This window comes from Corvus moneduloides, chromosome 17 (assembly GCF_009650955.1).
Source record: "Corvus moneduloides isolate bCorMon1 chromosome 17, bCorMon1.pri, whole genome shotgun sequence".
NCBI classification, from domain to species: domain Eukaryota; kingdom Metazoa; phylum Chordata; class Aves; order Passeriformes; family Corvidae; genus Corvus; species Corvus moneduloides.
The window spans coordinates 8,070,386-8,093,174 of NC_045492.1; the positions used below are offsets into that span (position 1 = coordinate 8,070,386).

General features: G+C 54.3%; 1 protein-coding gene across 2 annotated transcripts; it reads right to left on the bottom strand.

Moving 5' to 3' along the window:
* Positions 1-2,734: 2,734 nt before the first annotated feature.
* GMEB2 (glucocorticoid modulatory element binding protein 2) lies at positions 2,735-18,735 on the bottom strand. Of its 2 annotated transcripts, none has more exons than XM_032126701.1 (10): positions 18,683-18,735; positions 15,902-16,065; positions 11,103-11,200; positions 10,289-10,416; positions 8,761-8,864; positions 7,336-7,493; positions 6,055-6,126; positions 5,385-5,522; positions 4,739-4,861; positions 2,735-4,556 (listed from the first exon to the last, which is right to left on the bottom strand). In XM_032126701.1, exons 2-10 carry the CDS (start codon positions 16,030-16,032, stop codon positions 3,910-3,912), a joined length of 1,599 nt encoding a protein of 532 aa, XP_031982592.1. In that variant the 5' UTR covers positions 16,033-16,065; positions 18,683-18,735; the 3' UTR covers positions 2,735-3,909. The 2 variants fall into 2 exon arrangements, with proteins under 2 accessions (XP_031982592.1, XP_031982593.1); XM_032126702.1 differs by lacking the exon at positions 18,683-18,735 and adding an exon at positions 17,419-17,550.
* Positions 18,736-22,789: the final 4,054 nt, after the last annotated feature.

Sequence of the window (22,789 nt, forward strand, 5' to 3'; positions counted from 1 at the left end):
CCCTGACTAAACCACAGCAAAGATCTCTGTGACAGCATCAGACAGCAGTGAAAACCAAACAAAACACCTGGCACTACTCCCCTGAGGTGCCCGAGCCAGGATGGGCAGTGCCCAGCTCACCCAGGCAGAGCAGCCTTGGCACTGAGGCTTCACTCTGGTTTTACAGGTGGGATATCTGGAGGTTTCACTGATTTTACAGGTGGGATATTTTCCCTCCAGCTCTAGAAGCAAACGGCTTTCACACTATTATATAAAGCTTCCGGCCCTGCTCAACACACAAGAAGGAGCCAGAAGCAGCGGAGCAGCCCGGGAAGCAGCCCGGGGAGCAGCCGGCTCTGCCGTCCCTCCGTCGCTGGCGGCAGAGCGCAGGAAGCCACTATTGGAGCAGGGAGAGGCAAAGCTGCGTCACCACATCCACAGCATTAGGGCGGGGGAGAGCCGAAACCCGGGATGTGCCGATTTTAGACAAACAAACACCGACCCGAAAGCCGTGAGTTTCGGTTTCCATTCCTTCGGCGACACGGCCGACAGTCACGGAGCGGTTTCCCCAGGAAACCATCGGTGCTGCTCCCCGCCCCAGCGCCAGACGCGCTGCGCTTTGTGCGCTGCACACCCCGCGCCTGAGGAAGTTGCTGGGAGCTGGGAGAGCCTTCCCGCGAGGATGCTGGAGCATCTCCTGTCCCGGTAACAGCCCTAACCTGCCCAGAGAGACGCAGAGAGTGAGGAATTGGTGATTTCTCACCGCCCCCACTCCCTGGCACCCCACGGGCAGCTGCCAGGCAGGACCATGGCAGGGTTCTGCCCGCGACGCTGCCGGGGAGATGCTCGGGAAGCGGGAGGCTCTGCTCTTTCCCAAACAGCGCAGTCTGCTCCTGTGGATACCTGGAGGAGAAAACGCAAGTGGCTGAGTCTCCATCACCACACAACCCAGGGAGAAACGGACTTGGCATGACTCATCCGCAGCCCTTACGTAATTTCGTCTCTGGGTGCGAGTCCTCCACGCCCGGCTGTGAGCGGAGCAGGGCTCCCCACGGGAGGAAAGGGGAGCAGATCTCAGCCTGAGCACCCAAGGGGAGCCCAGGAAGGCAGTGCCGGCAGTACCAGGCTGGTAAAATGGGTGCTGAGGGCCCAGCCGTGCCCAGGGACCCCAGGCTCACAGAGCAGGTTGACCCACTGGGATCCACTGCAGCCCTGCGAGCCCACAGTGATGGGTGCAGCCCCCTGGGGAGGGCTTGGGGGCTCGCCCCTGCAAAGCCCCGGGTCTCAGCGCCGTGGGGAGAGCTGATCCACAGGTTGGATGTGCTCTCCAAGAACAATACTTTACCACCCCTGCTGAAACCAGGCCTGCAAGCCCAGGATCTACTGCCACGCTCGCATGGGACTTCCCCGCGGCCAGGGAATCGTGCCCAATCGCCCACGGCCGCATCCAGCCCAAGGCCACTCATCCAGACACTGATAATCTCTGCATACAGCTTGCTGCAGGCAACTTCCCTTCTTTGCTTACCCTTCTCAGCCCTCATCCTACCACGAGTTGCTGACTCTGCAAGCCCCCAGCTGCCCTCGGCAGCCATCCCAGGAGCGGAGCACGTCACCGGGGCATCCCTGAACAGCCTAGGCGGTCTCTCGAGGGAGACAGGACTGCCCCGAGAGCTGCTGCAAAGGGAGGGGAGAATTGCACCAGCCCAAATCTGCCTGCCGAGCTTTTATTGCTTAGGGAGATGTTTACACCCCGAGGAAGAGCTGCTTTTCAGGGCAAAGTACACCCACGCTGGGAATGCTTTGCCGGTGAGGTGATCTCTAGTCTCTCGGGCAGGTAAAGGTGCACAGAGCCAGAGGAGAGCTGCTGCCTCCTGCTTGCTCTGCTCTGCCCCAGCCCTCGCTGCCCATAGCTGCACCACACCAACACAGAGCTGACACAAATCCTGTCCCACCCCATGCTCTGATGCCACGTCTCAGATACCCTTAAAGATGAGCCAGGTCTCTCCAGCTGTCCCCTTTCCACCTGGACATTCCCTCTCCCACATTCTCCAGATAACCTAGACGAGTTTGTCCAAAGCAGAGATGGCTGGAGCAGGATCATCAGCCCACAGCTCTCCAAGGCTGGGCAAAGGCACCACAGCTTTCCAGCCCTGGCACTGCTGGGGAAAGGTGTCCCTGTGGTGCAGAAGGATGCTCACTCACCGTCACAGCACAGGAATGGGGGAATTTGGGTTGGAAATACACCTCAGGTGTGGCTCAGCACTGCTGCTCAGGCTGCAGAGGCAAAAGGCAGCTCAGGGTGACCACAGCCCTTTATATGTCCTCAGTCTGACATGCTACTGCTGTCCCAAGTACAGCGATACGACAGCGGTATCTTAGCAGCCACCAGCTGGGAGGGAAAAGCCTCTGATAAGGCAGGACTCCTCCTCATCAACTGAGTCTCTGCCAAAATGAAACAAAATCTAAAGCTTCAGAGGAATAGATCGTTTTTCTTCCTGATTACGTGTCAGAACTCTTCTAAACATAGGTTGGGGACCAGTGGTTATCAGCACTGGGTGCAGCCAGGCTGTCCCAGCTGCACCACAGACAACCAGACTTTGGAGCCGCATTTCAGGCTCCTTGCACGCCCATGGCCAGAGGGAGCACAGAGAACACATACATTTATATTTAATAAAGTGTGTTCCTGTCCTGCCTTAGCCCCACTTCACAAGCCCAGCTGTCACACCTGGATGTAGAAAATGCAATAAACCAGCAATATGCTTTCAAAAAAATATTTATTAGCTCAATAAAGTGACCTGTTGTTGCTGCTGTTGCCAGATCAAATTTGGAGAAACCCCAACACTCCAAGCGCCCGACTCCTTCCAGCCGGAGACAGTGTGAGACACACAGGCCCTGGGATGGGACCTGGTGAGAGCTGCAGTGAGTGGGGTGGCTGAAGGAGAACTGGGGGGTCAACCACCCCGTTACAGAACAGCTGCTTGAACCCAGCAGGGAGGGAATGGCAGTGTCCGGCTCCCGCGGGATGCTGGGGACTGGGGACAGCAGAGTCCCCCCTCGTGAGGAAGTGTGAGCTCCCCAGAGCATGGCCGTGGGGTTCAGCTCTGCACGCTCCGCAGCACGGCTCTGCCATGCAGAAGAAGCTTCCCAACCAGGGCTTTGCTTAAAAATCACCGTTGGCTTAAAAAAATCCCAAGAATGGATTTTTTTTTTTTTTTGAGAAAGCTAGAAAAAGATCCAAAATCCTCAGAAGTCACAGCTTTTCTCAGCCCTCTGGGTTCCTCTCTTCCTGCTCCTTCCCCAGCAGATCTGACAACCACCATGACCACTGTCCCAAAAGCTCCCACTTGTTTCTGCCACCCAAAGCCAGCGTCACACACAAAACCCAACCTCCCAGGGCCTGTGCCCACGCTGCCAGCGCCCTTCCTGGTGTCAATGACTGTACACATCCACGGAATTCCTGCTCCTGGCATCCCTCTCCACTCCTGCAGCCCCTGGGGATGGGGAGCAGCCAGCTCCCTGCACACCAGACTCCTCGGGGCAGCTTCCTTTTGCTACCGCCTTCTCCCTGCTCCTGCCCACTCCTCCGATGGACACAGCTCCAGCTGTGCCTGCCAACGAGGCTCAGCTGATGACCCAGAGCAGGAAAACTATTCCAAGAGAACAGGGGAGGAAAGCTTTATAAAAAAATAAGCTCTTTTTTTCTTCCCTCCTCCAAACAAGGCAGAGCATTTCTGCCTTTCCCTTCTCCGGGCATCCTTCCTCCCCCCTCCTTCCCTCTGACCTGAACCTCCTTGCTCCCGACACGAGCCGCTCTGAGTCTTGTTAGCCCGTGCCCCTCATGACACCGCTCCTCGTCCCACAGCGCAGCCAGAGAAGAGGCAGTTCCCCCCAGAGTGGCACGGCCAGCGTCCCTCCAGGCAAGTCCCCCCCTCACTTCTGCTCCGCCTCATCAGCCACTGCAGTCACCTCGATGGCGGCGGCAGCATGCTCGTCCCCGGCGGCCTCAGTGGCACCGGACGGGACAGTCACGACCGTGCTCCCACTGGGAGCTATTTGTGTCACATTCTGGATGGTCGTGCCAAGTCCTGGCAGCGTCAGGAGCTGGAAGGGGCTCACCACCTTCACCACCGTGCTGCCGTCCTGGACTGCAGCCGTGCTCAGCACCGTCAGGTTGGAAGCGTCCGGGTGGATCTCCACCGTGCCGGGGAAGGTGGAGCCAGCAGATGCCAGCACCGTGTACCCCCCCAGCAGAGGGGAGGCCGGGGAGCTGGCGGCGGGGGGCTGGGCTGGGGTCTTCCCCATCACCGAAGGCGGGAGGGCTGAGACCACTTTGCCAAGAGGGAGGTTGGCAATCTGGGAGACTGGCACGCCGGGGGTGACAGCGAGCTGCGCCGGCTGGGACAGGACTTGGGAGGTGATGGCAGCTGGTCCGGAGGTGGCCCTGGTCAGCCTGGGGCGTTTCAGAGGGGTAGGAACGGAGACAGGTGTGAGGGTCATCAGGACGTTGTTGAGATGCTGCGATTTGTGCTTCAGCTCCTTCGCTCGCTTGCGGTGCTCATCACACTGCTGCTCCAGAGCTGGAGAGAGAAGAGGTTTTGGCTCAGCCTGGATCCTGGACAAGCTTCCCAGAGGCCTGTGGCAACACCTGGTGTGGCTGGTTTAACAAACACCAGCTTTAACACAACCCCCACTTTCTCAGCCCAAAAGAAAAGGTGCTGGCAGCGATGCCTGGTGCCACACTGCTGTGTCCTGGACATACCTGCCAAATCCCGTGTGTACTGCTCCCTCGAGCGATCCATCTGGCACTTGTGGCTGGCCAGGACCTTCTTGACAAGATCCAGCATCCCAAAGTTCTGGACTACGTTGTTGAGTAAAACAGCATCTTAAAAACAAGACACAGAATCTTTGAGGAAGCAAAATTCCCTGTGCAAACTATTTGTGGCTTGGCAAAAGCCACACGAGAACAAAACATGTCCAGCTGAGACAGCCAAAATCTGCAGGAGGGTAACTCAAGAGGCTGGAGAAGAGGAGAAGGCAGAAGCCATGAGAAAGGGTAAGAGGTCACTAGCGTGTAAACAGTCCTCTCCTGCCTAGCAGGGGTGATAAAAAATCCGCTGGCACAGTAGCTGCTTGCTGCATCGTTATCCCAATGGCCTGAATTCCACCTCAGTTCCCAAGCCAAGTGCTCCTCCAGACCTAGAGCCAGCAGAGAGGAAGCCCCAGGCATGGGGAATTGGAGACCTGAGGTCACCTAAAGCATCCCCAAGTGCAGCTTTCCCAACAATCAGCCAGAAATGAGATTTTTTTATGATGAGCTATGTCCCTATCATGCCAACCAGATACCTCTAAGGATAAAAAAAATCCACAAGCCCCCCTCCCAAGATGACCTGTGTCCAGGTCCTTACCCCCGAGCTGCAGCGGGGGATCCTGTGCTCGCTGCTGCAAGCCCTTCATGGTCTCCACCAGCTCCTGATGGAACTCATGGATCACTTCTTCCAGGAGACCACTGTCCTTCAGACCTTGCCAGAAAGCAAAGGTGTCCTCTGAAGAAAGAGAAAGCAAGGGAGAACCTCAAAATCCTCAGCGGGATTTTATGGTGATCTGCTGTGGGTTCCCCGTGGACACCCCTGTAGGGGTGCAGTCCTGGCAGGCTGGGAGAGACCCCCGAGGTCAGGGGGCTGGGGCAAAGCCCACCCAGAGCATGGACCCAAAGGAAAAGGATATGCTCTCCCCATTCCTGTCCCACACCAACAGGACATTTTGCTACAGCCAGTAGCACCAAGGAGAATGATTTCATGACCCCTCTGATAAGATTTTTTTTTCCCTAGAGCCATTTGGCCCTGGCTTTGATATGTTAGTGCTTGGAAACAACTTCATCCCAAGGTTGCTGCAGCCAGCCTGCACACCGGTGGGGTATAACACAGTGCTATTCCTTAAGCAGAGAAGGAATAATCCCAGTGGAGGTTCATGCAAAGCTGCTCTGGTAAGAGGGTCCTTCCTGCTCCTTACCCTGCTGCTTCCCTCTTTCCACACATCTCCTCCACCCAGCGAGCCCTGCAGGATCTCAAGCCATACCTCCAATGCTGGTGCTCCAATCGCTGACATCCTCACATGTTTCTATGGTTATTGTAGCTGGGGATCCGTTCACTGCAACCAATAGCAGAAAAGAAGAGAAAAAATTCCCAGGTCCTGATTTTTCCCTGTATTTTCACAGGCTGTTTCCAAGGCAAGCACTCCCTTGCTGAATTTCTGTGACTTCTCCTTTACATTGCACAGGATCACATCTGTTTGAATGCAGATCTCAATGCTGAACAGAGACGCCCAAGTGGTTGCTGTGCCAGCTGTACTTATTTTTCTACATTGGAGTGCAATCCCCAGGGATTACTCCTGCAACCTTTGCAGCACAAGAACACATGCTTGAGAGTAGCATTTCCCTCCCGCTCCCCCCTGCAAACACACCAGCACTGCTCAGGGCAGAAGTCAAACAGATTTAGAGTCTGATTTTTCTGGCAGCCCTTTTTACCAAGCCACTGTTTGTCTGGAGGGTTTCTAAAGCCTCCAAGGGAAGAGCAGCCCCCCACCGCACAGGGATGCAGGGGGATCCCTCCTTCCCTCCAGCTCTGCCAAATCTCAGCAGTTTTGTTACCATAGAGCCAGGGAACAGGCGTCATTCATGCTGTGCGCAGGAGCAGGATGGATGGGAATCTGGCCAGAGCCCCACGGAGCTGTGCAGAGCCTTTGGAATGCTCAGTTGCAGCCATTAAATCCAGTCCCTCTGCTCCTTTACTCTGCAGCTTTCAGGGCTCTGGTTATTCCAGCACAGCCCAGCAGCATGGGAAATGTGTCCCATTGGTGAGCTCATGTTTAACAGGGGGAGCTTGGAGTGAGCTGGGCTGTGCATCAGCAACAGCCTCCCCAGCACAACACCAGGATGTGGTGGATGGGTGCTCTGCAGAGCCAGCCAAGGGGCTTAGCCTGTCCCAGAGGCACCACCAGGAGCTCAGGGTGTGGGGCACTTTGGGGGCTGTTCTTAATGCTCAAGAGCAAAAGGAGTTAAATATAGAAGCATTGCAAAATTAGAACTCTTTCCAATGAAACAGTTGCCTCTGCTATTAGAGGTCAAACTCATAAAATCAGAGAATGGGTTGGGTTGGAAGCGACCTCAAAGCTCATTTCATTCCAACTCCCTGCCATAGGCAGGGACACCTTCCACTAGACCAGATTGCTCCAAGTGCTGTCCAACCTGGCCTTGAACACTCTCAGAGACAGGGCAGCCACAGGGAGCTTGGTTACGTGGCATTTGTGTGCTTTGATGCGTCGCAGCCCCTGCTGAGGCTGAGGAATGGCTGCACATACCATCGGCAGAGGCGGGAGTCAGAGGGATGTACTCTGTCGATGTCTGGCTGGTCAGGGACACCCTGGCTCCAGTCAGGTCAATTTTGGTGCTCCGGCAGGTGTTGGAACAGACCTTTGTGTGCTGGTAGAAATCCAGCTCTCCTGAGTCCATGATTTTCCTGAAAGACAGGGAGCAAGCACAAGGACAGGCACATCAGCAACAGCCAAGAGCTCCGAGATGCAGCTCCTGGCAGCCTTTACCCCAAACTTCTGAGTCCCAAAAAGCCAGGACAGCAGGCAGAGCCAACAAAAGCCCTTACTGGGACTGATTTACTCATTTCTTGAGGGAGGAAAGGCAAGAGACAGCCTCTATCTGGTCCCACTGGCACATCCCCTCTGAAACTGGAACTTCCAAAGGGTCAGCTGGAATCTCAGTTCAGGGTGAGATCACAGGGAGCCTCTTCCTTACCTTTTTAACTCGACAGCTCAAAAGGAGACAGGACATAACCCAATTTATAAACTAAAATCAGGTCTCTTATCTCATTCAAAGGGGGTGGCAACACTGGAACACAGGATCTTCCCATCCAATGACGTTGTCTCCAAAGCATCCCCAGGCCTTGCTGGCCAACAACCACCTAAGCTTCCCAAGATTTGCTCCCATGGGCTGCTGGGTTTGCCTTCAGACATTCCTCCTGAAGGTTTTTTCCCCCCCTCTCAAAGCCCTGCCTTGACAAAGCCTAAACCTATTATGCAAAATTTACAAGGAGCAAAAGCTGCTTAAAAGGAATACGGGAGATGCCTGCACTGAAGCAGAAGAACACAAGGAAAGGCAATGTCATCGTGTGAAAAGAGCACAAAACCACTGACAATTCCTGGGGAAAGAGGTGATTCTTTTTTATCCTGCCCAAAGGCAGAGAAAGACTTTAATTAAATCACAGTCTCAGGCTGGTGTTCAGGAGGACCATACAAGAATTGAATTACTGTAGTTAAGACTAGAGAAGAGAAATGCTTGCAATAGAGAAGCTTTTTTTTTTTTTTTGCCAACGACTTATTTAGAAGTGATGTCAAGCAGGAGTGCTGCAACCAGAGCATTAGCGATGACCAGACTGATTTCATTTGGTGGGTCATGCTGAGAATCCACAGACAGCATGGCCCAGCCACCAAGAGCCATTAAAATTTCCAGTGTCCTTACACCAGCTGGAAACTCAGTGTGGTTCAAGTCCTAAAAAGACCAGAGAAATATTTCTTGCCCCAAATTATTCCCTAGGCACAAGGACAGAACAAAGCCATTGGACTGACCACATTTGGGGCCAGGCCATCATTAAGACAAATGTTTAGTGGTTCATTTGCTCCCTCAGCAGCAAAACAGCCATTCCAAAGGCTCTGTTCCAGCCCACCACAGTCCCCCAGAAGGAAGTGTCCAGAGATACAAAGGAAGGGACTAACCGGAGCATGATCCCGTTCATCCGGATCGCCCGCTTCCAATCCTTCAAGGTCGACTTGCCTGCCAGGTGGACAAACTCCTTGGGGCTGATTAGGTGATCATGAAACTGCAAAAGGCAGGGGTGCAACATCAGAGCCACAAGCCATAAACAAGCCAAGGGTGCCCTGTGAGCAGGGTTCAGCTGGAACCCAGTGGCATTTCCCAGTGCCCGGTGGCGGCTGCAGCCTCCACGTGCCACTGAACACCACCAAAACAGATGGCTGCCAGCCACTCCCCTCCCAGGAAACACTGCCCAAGTTGGAAAGATTAAAGCCAAACACTGCTGTCACAGATGGTTAGTTAACAGCTGCTTCAAGTCAAGGGTTCAGGGGTGTGTGAGTTTGGAGCTGCCCAGCTCAGGCAGGACAGCTGGGGAAACACCTATAGCTTGTGCAAAGTATCATTAACAGCAGGGAGCTGCTCACACTCCCACTAGCAATGGACTCTGTGAAAGCTGGGCTGCACTGGTAACATTTGGGTCCAGGGGCACGTTATGCCCCATAGGAGAGAGGGAAGAAACCCATTTGGTCTTTGATTTTCTGTTCCCAAGCCCAACTATCGGTATCAGGGAACCTCTGGCCTCTCTGGCAGCACACACCCACTGCTCCTGAAAACCAGCTTCAGGGAGCTGGCACGCACCGTGCCAACTCTTCCCTTCCTTTTATTGCCCTACACACCCAGCTGTGCCTGAACCCACACGCTGACCTAACAGCAACCTGCAGAATCATAGAATTACTAAGGGTGGAGAAAACCTCCAAGATCCTCAAGTCCAACTGTGAACAAGGCAGTTCTCTAGGGAGTTGCCTTACAGCCCATCCCAAAGGATTTCCCAAATCCAGGCCACCTCTTTTCCATGGCCATGTTGACCAACATAGAGTAACTCACTGTTACTGCAAGAGAAACTGCATCTCTGAACAAGGACAAGGGCTTCAGTGCAGAGAGGGTGGATTTTAGGAGGCAGCAGCATTACCTGCAGCAGCATCTATCCTCTGCCTCAGGGACAGAGGAGACCAACTCTCCAGGGAAGAGCAAGGACTATCCTTTAGGAGCCCAAGGAGACTCTCCCTCATCAGGGTATTGTTTAGGCCCTCCCTCATCAGGGTATTGTTTAGCCTGTGTACAAATGCCAGCAATGACTCACTCGTGGCATGTCTCTCTGAATTCATGCAAATTTTAACCATGAGTTACCCAGGACACAGCAGCAACTCTTCAGTAGGTTCCCAATCAATAAATTCCTCGAACTATCAACTTTCCAACTGAGCAGACACTGCAAGTGCCCAAATTTCTTAAACTTCTCAATAACACATTAAATTGAGGCACCATCTCTCCAGCCAGAACTACACAATTTGGTCAAGACAAATACCAGGTACCCCAGCACCAGGAAAACATCATCCTTTCCCACCATGACATGATTCTGATGCAAAGCAGCTGATGAAAATTCATCACAACCAGGACAAGCCAGGAAATCCACTGCTGGCCCTCTGTTCTCACCTGCACACACTTCACATTGATCCCAGGGCACACAAACTTCCTCCAGATGAGGTTGGCTTTGCTGTCCCCGCAGGTGATGGGGTAGACAATCTCTGCCTCCAAACTGTCCTCATCTTCAGCCATCTTCACTTCTCACAGGGATCAGCGGAAGGGACAGATCAAAGAGAAACATGATGCAACGAGAGTTTTGAAACTCAGGAATAAAAAAAAAAAAAGTAGATGATGCATGGGTGAGGTGTGCTGGGGTTTATGGGCGCCACTTGCACTTTGCTATTAAAGCATCCAAACACCCAAATTTGTCAGGCGAAACAGCCCAGGCAGATTTATGCCAATCCAGCTGCAGCTGAGCACAGGGAATATGGGAAGTCAACCATTCGTGATAAAAAAGAATGATGTCATCTGGGTGGAGTCACCCTTGGTTTTAAAGTAAAACTGGTTAAGTCAACTCTGGCTCAGCTGATCAATCTTTGCTTCCTAAACTCACTTTCACTTGCAACCAAAGCCAGCAAGTTGCTGCAAAACTGACATCCCCGTGGCAAGCTGGAATGGCAAGAGCCAGGGATGGCCGGACACAGGGACTCACCACGGACCAGGAGAGGGCAGCAGCAGCCCAGCCAGCTGCTGCCAGCTCCCTGCTGGTCACCGAGCCCCCCTGGATGCTGGGAGAGCATCCCCAAGGCCCGTAAGAGAACACTGGAGCCCCAGCAGCTCTGCACAGCAGTGTTTGGACTGTCCCATCTGACACCAGCACAGGGCTGTGGCACACCGGGGTGGTGGAGCTGGCACCAAGGGGCTGTGGAAAGAGCTGACCTACCTAGAACCGCTTCCTTCAGGTCTGTGGAGGCTGTGAAGGCGGCAGCAGCTGCAGCAGCTGCATTTTCAGTCTCCAGAGTGTCTTCGTTGATGTCACCGCTGGGAAGAGAGGCAGAGGCATTCTTAAGCGATGTGGCCGTGCCACCCCCCCACCCGATGCCCTGTGGAGACATTGCCTCAGAAGTCCCTCAGATCACATTTTCCCACAAGAGCTGAGAGTCAGCTCTGGGTTTGGGAGGCTCAGCTCCATTTTTTCATGTGGCGATGAAGAACCCCACAGCATGCAAGCCCCTGTCAGCAGCCTGGCCAGCTCTCTCTTGCCTCCCCTTTAATCCCAGCCCTGTGGATCTGCCTCCTGCCCAGCCCATGCTGGAGAGCTGGCATGGAGGGATGCTGTCAGCACAGCCCTTTGCTCAGAAGTCACTGCCAGCCGTTGGCAGCTTTGCCTGAGATTTCCCCAGGAAAAACATGTGTGAGACATGCTGCTGCTGTCTGGGCAATGGACTGGCTGAAGCCCCCAGTATGCAGGATGCTCCAGGGGAATAGGACCTCAAGGAGCCACAGAAACACTATAAAGGAATTGGACAAACCCCAAGAGCAGATCTGTGAGCAGAGATAACATAACAGGAGCTATAGACACTTGCAATCCAATCTCTGAGCCTCTTAAAATTTGATATATCCATGATATTCATTAATACCTGGCTATCCAACTGCTTCCATTCCCCTCACTGAAATATCTGTCTTTTCTGGGTGCTTTGCACATGGACTCACACAGTGACACAGCGCCCACTCCCTTGCTGTTCTCCCATCCCAGCTCTCACTGTGGCAATATGGAGCCCCAAGCCCCTCCAAGGAGCTTCAGTGCACACTCAGAGGGAAAAGGCACTTCTGGTTGTGATGTGGGACATGCTCCTCACCCCCTCAGCTTTGGAGGTGAGGTCCCGATGGGAGGGAGCCCACATTGGTGCCCTTATGGATCCCACCTGGACATCACAGCCAGCACTCAGCAGGGACCATTCCTAATGGGTGTTCATAGAAACACAGAATGGTTTGGGTTGAAAGGGCCCTTACAGTTCATCTCATTACAAGCCCCTCCCATGGGCAGGGACACCTTCCACTAGATCAGGTCACTCCAAGCCCCATCCAACCTGGCCTTGAACACCTCCAGGGATGGGGCAGCCACAGCTTCTCTGAACACCCTGTGCCACGGCCTCACCACCCTCACAGGGAACAATTTCCTAATACCCAATCTAAGTCTACCCTCCCTTTAAGATGTGTGTTTGGTGTTGTTACTGAACCTGACTAATTGCTGCAGAAAGCTTGACCTGCAGGGGCAGGGGGAGAAATACAATTAGCTTTTCACATACTTTGGCATATAAACTCCCCAGGAAGACTCTAGAGAGAAAATTCACCTGTAACCTCCCTCAGTTTGGTACCATGGGTGAATTAAAAGACAGTCCTAGTGACTCACTGGCAACCACATTTCTCACTCACAGTGGTGCCACAGGGACAAGGAAATTCAAGAGCAACTTGTTTTTCATTCTGGGCTCCTAACACACAGCTCCAGGGTGGAACTGCAGCTTCAAAGCATCTCTCCCCTCAGCAGCTGCAGGGCAGGTACCTGTGGGGAGTAGCACAGGGATAAGGAAGGCGTGGGTGGCAGCTCAGCCTCACCAGGTGAGTGGCTTGGAGATGCTGCTCCAGAAAGAGGGGAGACAGCTCTGCTGTGACAGAAAGGGGATGGACACAACACTGCCTCTGCAGCTCACAGCCACCACCAGCCCAGAGCCCTAGGAGAGCATGGGGAGGGTAACTTGGAAGGACTTGAAAAGATAAACTCTGAGCTAAGGCATTTGCATACAGGTGATTATTACACAAGTGGCAGCAGTCTGACAGAAGAATTCTAACCAGGAGTTTTTCATCAGTTTGCTGCTGGGTTCTTGCATTTCTCCTGGCGAAAGGCAGCAGCAGCACTTCAGCCAGGTGCCAGAGGCAGCAGCGCCCTCTGGCATGCAAAGTCCTGACCCTAACCTGCCTCCAGATCAAGAACCTCCACCAACTTACCCAGAAGAAACCCCCCAGCAGAAAGTCGGCACCTTTCAGAGCTTCCTCCAGAACTCCACCGCATGTGCTCTGAAAAACGACTGAAAGGCACAACTGGATGGGGAGGAATAACCCAGCCCACGCCTTAAACCTCCAGAGGCAAACAAACAAACCAACTCCCAGCTTGTAGGAAAAATTCAAGCAACTGAAGTCTGTGTCTGCCATGGACATGTGGGGGAGAGAAAACCACAAAAAAAGGCGAGTGTCTCCACACTGTTTCTCCCATCCATTCCAGGGAAACAGACTGAGGCAGATGCAAGAGAAAACACAAACATCTTCCAAGTCCCAGAGTGCAGCCCCCCAGCTGGTGCTGCCTTTGCCAGTTGCCATGACGAAGGCAGGGGAGGATGGTTCTCATCTTCCTCCCCAGGAGGATCCATGAACCAGATGGGAAGAAGAGAAGAAAGCACGTGCAGATAACTCAGCGGGCTGGCGTCTCCTTTCTTTTCTGCTCCTGCCTTGCCTGGAAACTTGAGAGAGAAAAGTCTCCCCCAGAATCCTGTGCTGATCAGAAATACAAGTGCCTCATCAGAGAACCAAGCACAGATCCCCCCCTATCACAGACCAAAGAGAAAAGCTTCTTGCTCATTATTATTTTCCCATTTCCCTCAGCCTTTTCCTTAAGAACACATGAACTAATTAAGCTCTTAACAATTGGCTGTATAGAGGGTTTTTTTAATAGCAAACCCATACCCAGATGAACACTAGAAAAAACCACCAACCCCCAAGCTGAGTTTGGTTTAAGTGTCACACAAGGCAAGTTGAAAGCTCCCCAAGTGAGTGGTGACCAAGCCAACACGAAGGGACCTCAGCCTGTGCCTGCAGCTGCTCTCCTGACACCAGCTGGGGCTGCAGAGGGAAATCAGAAGGAAAGGGAGCCAGCACCACTGTGCCATTGACCCAGGAGGAGCAGAGCCTGGTGGAGGCAACTGCCCAAGGCCAGAGAGAGACCATGGGTGGCTCGTGCTGCCACCTACCAGCAGCCCCACTGCCCTGCTCAGTGGGAGGAGTCGGGCAGGTTTTACTCTGTGACCCCAAAATTCACATCCTTTCTATTAACCCGCTACCATCCCCAAGAATGGGGGAGCAAAGAACCTGTCCAGAGGCTCTTCTCCAGAGAGGTGCATGGAAAACCCTCAGGGAATCTCTTCATACCTTCCAAGACATCTCTGCTCATAGCTGCGACTAAATGAAAGCGTTCCTCTCTGTGCTGTGTAGAGCTGTCCTGCTCCTGACCATCCAGGGGACACTGGGAGGATGAGAAAAGGTTTCCAAAGAAAAACAGGAAGGGAACTAAGAGTGAAAGGAAACCAAGTGATGGAGCCAGCCTCTGCCATGATCCATTCCCCCAGACAACACCACAGTGTTGCACATGGGTCTGTAGAGGCTCAGAGCCACATTACAACCAGGAACCATTCTGCATCCAAGAGCAGCCACATCAAGTGTCACATCTGGCTGCTTCTCCACTGAGGGAAACAAGGGAGTCTCCATGGGACAGAAAATAAGAGGAGTAGAGCCCTTCTTCCCCACCATCACTGCTCTTCTGGGAATTAAAAAGATTCTTGGAATCACTCACAGACCCAGGGTGTGGAGGAAGAGCAGGGCAGATCCTGCCCATCCCGGCACCAACAGCTCTTGCCTCTGCCTGTCCCTGCCCATTCTTCACCAAAAAATCATCTATTAATGGGCTTTATCTCAGTTGGAGTAGCACAAGGGGAATGACACCTGGACTGAAACAAATGCTGTCACCTTCTGCCCTGCCCAAAGCCCCAGGGCACTGACACAAAGACATGTTTGAGAAAAGGAGACAAACATCTTGTTGAGAGAATAAACAGCCACTCAACACCCACTTATTTCAAACAAACCTGCCTGGATGCAGCTCCAGGTGTGAACTTGGATTTTCTGCCCACTCAAAGAGCAAAGCACAAAAACGGCTCTGGGCTCTGTCCCACCCAAAAAACCATAGAGAAATAAAGCAAAGAGCCCATTGCTATGTGGGCCTCCAAGGGCACCAGGCAGGCTCTTTGGCCACAGCCACCCTGCCACTGACCAGACCTGAACAAACAGCAGCCTTGAATCCTAATGCCAACAAAAAAGGCAGCAATTGGGCAAAACAGCTGCACTTAAACAATCAGACACGTTCACTCGGGTTTTTTGAGCAGCCTCTCCATTCAGGGCAACAATGTTTCAAGGACACCTCTCTCACTCCTATTGCTGGCAGTGGAGGTTCCTGCAGAGCTCAGCCAAAAACCAGCCAACCCCAAACCTCCCCCACCTTCAGGGAAGGGGAGCTCAGCTGCAGCACCCTCAACCTGGTGCGGACTGACTCGTCTGCTGGAGTCCAGAGCTTAGCAAAGCCATCATGAAATAGCAGAAAAGCACTGATTTACCTACTGGTGTACTGTTCCAACCAGATTTATGTCCACTCCACCATCCACGTCCACTCAGGAAAAGGTATTTGGGGTTGGAATTTTTTCACCCCCTCAAAAGAGGGAAAGAGCCTGTTCTGCTCAGAGCTGCAGAGCTCTGGGCATGGGAAGCCCTAGCAAGGAACTGGACACTGCGTGGCCACCACTGAGGTCCCCACAGCAAGCAGTGATGCAGGAGGAAGCCGTGGGGGATCAAATCCCAGCCTACAATCACGTGTGGGAGGGTTTCCAGCACATCCCCTCAGCATGCACCGACCCTGTCTCTTACCCGTGCTGGGACAGGTTGGTGGTGACCAGCACAGTCTTCACCTCCTCCATGCCGCCGCCATCCACCGCGCCGTCCGGCGTGGTCACCACCACCACCTCCTCCATGTGGACACTGACGTCCGGCGTCGCCATCGTGGCAGGAGCGGGAGAGCCGTCGGTCACCAGCTGCTTGTGGAGAAATGAGGGGAAGCCCCGTGTGAAAAGGTCTCCCTGCTGAACTCGGTCATGCAGGGATCATGCGTGTGGTGGGAGCAAGGAGAAAGGGCTGGAGGGGCTCCACACTTCTAAGGAGAAGAGGATGGGCAAATTCCCAAGTGCTCCATCCCAGGAGGAAGGGTGAGGGGAAGCTCAACCCAACACACGCTGTGCAGGCTGGGTGAGAATGACAGGCATGGGTGGGACCAGGGTGCAGGAGGTAAAGGGCAGAGTGTTAAAGAGGTGCAAAAAAAAAAATGTTCCTGGCATCCACCACAAACTCTATGAAGATAGTCAGTTTGAAGGTGCATTTCCAAATGTATTTCAAACTATCTCACGATTTCACACTGTTGGAGGAGCTTGTCACTGTCTCCTCCACAGTAAAACAAGGACTCTTCCCTCCTCCAAAGTCACACACACACAAAAAAATCAAATTAAAAAAGCACATCAAGCCCGCAGAAACAGTGACATCTGGAAACTATTTCAAAGTGTGCATTTCTAAAAAATCAGCAATAGATGTAAGGCAGCACTCCCTCTCCAGCTCTCTTGGAGCTCCTTTAGGAACTTAAAGAGACTCTAAGGTCTCCTCAGAGTCTTCTTTTCACTTCTCCAGCTCTCTCAGCCTGTCTCCAGAGCAGAGGTGCTCCAGCCCTCAGAGCATCTCCATGACCTCCTCTGGATTCGCTCCAGCAGCTCCAGATCTTTCTGATGATGGGGGCCCTAGAGTTGGATGCAGCACTGCAGGTGAGGTCTCACCTGAGGAGAGCAGAGAGGGAGAATCCCCTCCCTCGCCCTGCTGCCCACATTGCTGGGGATCAGCCCCAGGTAAGGAGAAATTGGTGCCTACAAAGCATCTCCTATAGCCCTGGTGCAGTCCATACAGAGACAGGTAAGGGAACACTTTGCCCAGGGTGTTCAAGTTCAGACCCTCACGGAGTACTCCAAGCAGTGGCACAGAGCACAGCAGAGATGCCACTTGGCTCCCACCACTTCCCCAGGCCACGGCTCGAACAGGGCACTGATCCAGCATCTCCAGTGTGACTTAAAACCAAGTTCACGCCCTGCAGAATCACCTGCCTGACCCACAGGGACATCATGAGGTGATCTTTACCTTCACAGAGCTCACAGGGTTTATCTGAGGTGGACTGGCCCCTATGTGCCAGCCCACCACAAAAGCCACTAGCGGAAGCACTTCAGTTTTCACAGCAGCATGGATGCTCAGCTGCCTTCGGCTCAACCACTCCAATTTTTGTTGGCACTCTATCCCTACCCTTGTCCTTCATTTTGGGGTAAAACCCCTCCCACAGCATTAGCATCACTCACAATGGCCCTTGAGCTGGTAGCCGGTTTCAGGATGCTCCGGACATCCTGCCCTGCATCATGGGATTGAACTCCACGTGTGTTGCTCAGATGCCTCTGGGCAGGAACCAGCACTGAATAGAGAAAAAGTGGGCTGGAAACATAAGTAATCTAAAAAGTGGCTAAAAACACACCAGCAGTGGGACAGTGGAGGGGGACGAGGGGCAGCCCAGCACTACCAGGACTCAGGGTATCCATGCATGTCCCTCCTGATGCATCTTTCAAGGTGCTGAGAGCATGTCAAGGGCTGTGGGAAAGATTTGGGGTGAAGTGAGGAAAAAATATAAAAGAAAAAAAAGCACAGCACAATTGGGAGAGGTATGAGATCTTTTTGGGTGCAGCATCAGGAGGGCAGAGACCAGAGAGATTGCACTGGGGGCAGCCAGCAGGGCTGTGCCCAGAGGAGGGATGCAGTATGGATGCAGAGAGCTACTCAGAGAGAGAGGGGATGCATGGGGAAGCGGCTTCAGAGGGGTTAAACAGAAGTGCACAGGGTGGGGGGGGGTCATGGGGGTGCAAGAGGATGCACAAGGGGTACATGGAGGGAGCAGATGGAGAGCAGCACAGGCAGCACGGGTGGGGGGGCTACACGAAGAGGGGGGCACAGGGGGGCTGCAGCTGCACGGGGGTGCGAGGGCACATGGAGGGGGGCTGTGCAGAGGGTGCGTGGGTGGGGGGCTGCCCGGAAGAGAGTGGCAGGGAAGCTGCAAGAGGGTGGAGGGCGGCCTCACGAAGCGGGGGAAGAACACGGAGGGCAGCATAGGGGGGGACACGGAGAGGGGGTGCCCGTGGGGGCTGCGGCTGCACGGAGCGGGGGGTGGGAATGTGCAGAGCGGGGTGCACGGGAGTGGAGGGCGCTGCACGTGGAGGCTGCCCGGGGAGGGTCTCACGGGGGACCCCGGCGCCGAGGCGGGCGGGGGGCGGGCAGGGGGTGCCCCGAGTGTCTTCGCCGTGTGTCCCCCCGGCCCCTCGCTGCGAGCGCTCCCGGCGGGCGGGGGAAGGGGGCTGCGGGGGGGTGAGAGGGGCGCGTGGGCGCGCTCCCGCTGGCAGGGAGGAGGAGGAGGAGGAGGAAGAGGAGGAGGAGGAGGAGGAGGAGGAGGAGGCGGGGGGGCCGGGGGGGGGGCGGGCGGCCGGGCGCTGCCGCCGTAACGTCCTGACGCTCCGCAGGGACCCGGGCGGCGCGTGCGGCGGAGGCCCCGCGGCGGGCGAGGCCGCGCCCGGCGCTTACCTCGGGCCGGGGTCCGCGGGCCCCGCTCGGGCTGCGGCGGCGGGCGCTGGGGCCGGGCGGCGGTGGCCGCGGGCAGGGCGGCTGCGGGGCCGGGGGGGAGCGGGGCTCCGCCGCGCGGCTCTCGGGCCCCGCGCAGGCGCACGGCCCGCACCGGCTACCGGGACTTATTTGGCGCGGGCGCCGCGGCCCGCGCTCCCCGTGAAATAGGGACCGGGCGGGCGCTCTGCGCCTGCGCCGCCGCCGGGCGGGGGTGGGAGGGGGCGCGGCGCGCGCCGCCGGGGGTCCCCGCGAGCGGGGTCCTGCGGGGGAACCCCCCCCCGTGCCCCCCGTGTGTGCCCCCCGTGCCCCGTGTGTGCCCCCCGTCTGTCCCCCGAGCCGTGCCCTGCGTGTTTCTCCTGGTTGCTGCTGCCCCCCGTACTGCCGTGTGTGTCCCCCGTTCCCCGCGTACCCGCCCGTGTCTCCTGTCTGCCCCCGCACCGTGTACCCCGCGTGTCTCTCTCTGGCGTCCTGCGTGCCCCCCGTGTCCCCTGAATGTCCCCCCCGGGCTATGTGCCCCATGCGCGTCTCCCGACCGTGCTTCCTGTGTTCCCCCCACGTCCCCTGCGTGTCCGCATCTGGGGTCCTGCACGATACCTTGTCTCCTGCATGTCCCTTTCCCGGCTCCTGCATGCCCCCCATGTCCCATGCATGCCCCCGTGTCCCTTGCATGTCCTTTTCCCAGGTCCTGCATGCCTCCCATGTCCTCTCTGTGTGCCCCCTGTGTCCCCCTCCTTAGTCCTTTGTGGCCCTCATGTCCCCTGTGTATACTTTTGCCGCGTTCTGCATCCCCCCCGTGCCGCCTGTATGTACCCCTGTGTTCCCTGCATGTTCCCCGTGGGCTGTGTGCTCCCTGTGTGTGTCCCCCAAGCCCTGTGTCTCTCTCTGGCTCTCCAGGGTTTTGTGAAAGCCCTCAGCTGTTCATCGCTGAACACTTTCTTGCACTCCTCCAGGGCTGGTGCAGCCACAGCTTCTCTGGACAGTCTGTGCTGGGGGCTCACCACCCTCACAGGGAAGAGTTTCTTCCAAATATCCCACCTAAACCTGCCTTCTGTCAGTGGGAAGGGATTCCCCCTTGTCCTGTCACTCCATGTCCTTGTCCAAAGTCTCTCCAGCTCTCTTGGAGCTCCTTTAAGCACTGGAAGGGGCTCTGATATCTCCCTGGGGCCATTTCCGGCATTTAAAAAGTGCCCTTGTCCAGTTTGATTCAGCGTCTATTTTCCTGTTTGAGCCATCCCCAAGGTGCTGCTGGTCCTTACCAGCACTAAGTCTCAAGCTGTGACTCCGCTGTCTTGTTTCCCTGGCCACCACGAGCTCTCACACGTTTTGCTGTGAGGCCCAGAGTTTGGGAGACACTGAGGAATTTCTCAGGGAGGACTTTTTGCATGATCTTGCAACATTGCACTTCTTCTGTGAGTAGGTGGTTAACACGTTCTGGAAAGAGATGAGTGAGGCCAGAGGCCCCAAAAGTCGTGAGTCCCTTTTGGAAACACTCACTATGTTTCCATTCTGTCAGCTTGTCACAGCTACTGGGTGGGTGGCTTTTCCTGACAGGTGTTCAGGTGGCATTTGGTCTGTTTAGTATTTTGTACACAAATTTCTAATGATCCTGTCTGATACATTTGTGGTGGTTTATTTAATTTTTTTTTTCCCAAGTTTCTTCCTTTCCATTTTTTGTCCCCATGCAAACTAACCCTGCCTGATAAGCAGCTGCCACCTCTATTTCCCTCATGTTCCCCCTCACTTACCAGTCTACGCAGGCTAATACCATCAAAGTGATATTCCACAAGGAATTGTATTTCTCCTTCTCCAAGATAACCAGCGGTAACCAGCAAGGTGAAATCACCCACTGGAAATGGTGACTCCCTTTTCCATGGAAGCCTGTCTGTCTCTCTACCAGTGCCACTGCTGGTGTCTTCCCTGGCAGCTGCATCCTCAGCTCTTCAGTGGGGTTGGACAGCACAGATAAAAGGTCCCTTTTTCCACTAAAACCATCTCCCGACAGTGCCCAAGAACAGCAGTCTCATCAACACAGTAAGAAGCAGCAAACCCCCAGTAATGCTGCCCTACTCCAGTTTTCCTGGCAGGCAGTGATCTCTTGGAAAGCAAAACCTGGCTTTTGCTGTCAGATCCCAGGATACAGGAAGGTGCCTGGGCTCTTCCTAGCACAGAGAATGGGATGATTTCACCTCCTGGCACCTGCTCTGCTCCCCGCTCTGCCCCTTTGTCAGTGGGCAGACTTGCCCTAGCCATGGTGCCAGTGAGGCTGCTGAGAAAGGATGAGCTGTGATTTTTCAAACCAAATCACTCCGCAAAATTTCTGGGTTTTGCCTGCCCAGGTGAGCCTCTGCATTTACCTTGGCAGAGTCTTTTCTCTCTTCCCTTCCCTTACTCAGGCACAGCTCAAGCACTTTGTAGGGATCTCTTCAAGAGTTATGTAGAAATTCTGCTTTCTTGACCTGGTTTTGATTTTTGCAGAAGGGATTTTTTGACGTGGGTGTGGAGTGACAGGACAAGGGGCACCGACAGAGGGCAGGGTTATATTGAATATTGGGAAGAAATTCTTTCCTGTGAGAGTGGTGAGCCCTTGGCACAGGGTGCCCAGAGAAGCTGTGGCTGTCCCATCCCTGAAAGTGTTCCGGGCCAGGTTGGGTGGGGTTTGGAGCAACCTGAGGTAGCGGAAGGTGTCCCTGCCTGCGGCAGGGGGTTGGAACAAGATGGGCCTTAAGATCCCTTCCAACCCAAACCATTCCTTGATTCTATGATTTTTGTGGGTGCTACAGTCTGGTTCAAGCCTTCAGTATTGTGTCTTCAGCACTCAGCCCTGCAGGGCTGCACAGTGGGCTGGGCTGGAAGGTGGTGGGAGCCTCTCCACAATTCCCTCTGATCCTCCCGCCCCATCCTGCCCCAAGAGATCCCATGCCTCTGTGGTTTTCTCCTTCAGATCAAAAAGGATGAAGGATGTGTCTTGAATTAACTGGTTAAAGACCATGCTCAGTCTCATCAATATATCTTGAATTGTGTGGCAGCAAGGACTGTGCCTGTTTTCCTAAGACAAATGCAGAGGTTTACTTTAGTACATCCATATTTTAGAAGAGCCTGGGTTAGTTTGATGCCTTTTCCTGGTCTTGAAATCAAGAGTCATACACGGTTAGAAGGGGAAAAGGGATTTTACCTTGGTATTTATTTTAAGGATCCTTAGGTGTACACGTCCAGGTCATATGCATCGAGATGCACCCCGCCGAGTCTATCCCTGTGTCTCTCTCTCTGTGTCTCTGTGTCTCCCCCCCCAACATTGGGTATAACATTATGGGTTTTACTAATTAGCATATCTATCAAAGATTCCCCAATGAGAGGCTCGAGTGAGCCCCCTTCCCCAAGGAACCTTCCCCTGGATGGTTCTATCTTGGTTTACAGAATGTGTTCTGGAGAGGACCTTGGGGTCTGGAGCACACTGATCCCTGGCTACAAAGCTTCTAAAATGTTTAGTCTCTTAGCTTGACAAACAAGTCCAAGAATGTAGGCAAAAAGCACCAGGAATACAGAAGTTGTAAAAAGGTATAACAGGGGTATAAAAGAAAAGGCAAAAATCTTCATGGCATCAAGTTGACTGTATCAAATCTCAGAGGAAAAGTGAGCAATGCTGCGTTTGCAGTCAGGTCATTATCTCCAGAATCAGGAAGGTCACGCTGCAAAAATAGAATTCCTGTTTGTGCGGGCAGCAGCGTCCTGAGGACACATGGGAAAAGCATCGGGCATGGGCTGCTCTGCTATTGCCACCACCATGATAGCGCCTGGCACTGTCCTGGCACTGTCCTGGCACTGTCCTCCCTGCCCTTACAGAACACCGCCCTGGGAATGAAAATTTACCCCCCTGCCGTCCCCTTGGTTTGTCTCTTTGTGCACTGAGTGCTGCTGAGTTCTGTGGAAAGTCTCCCACACTGGTTATTTTGATGGGATTGCAAGATGTGGGACAGCCCATGAGGACGCTGCTATCTCAATATCCCTTCAAGGACAGGGAGGACAGTGGCCAGTGACATTGGGCGCTGCTTGTGGTGGCAAAAGCCCCCC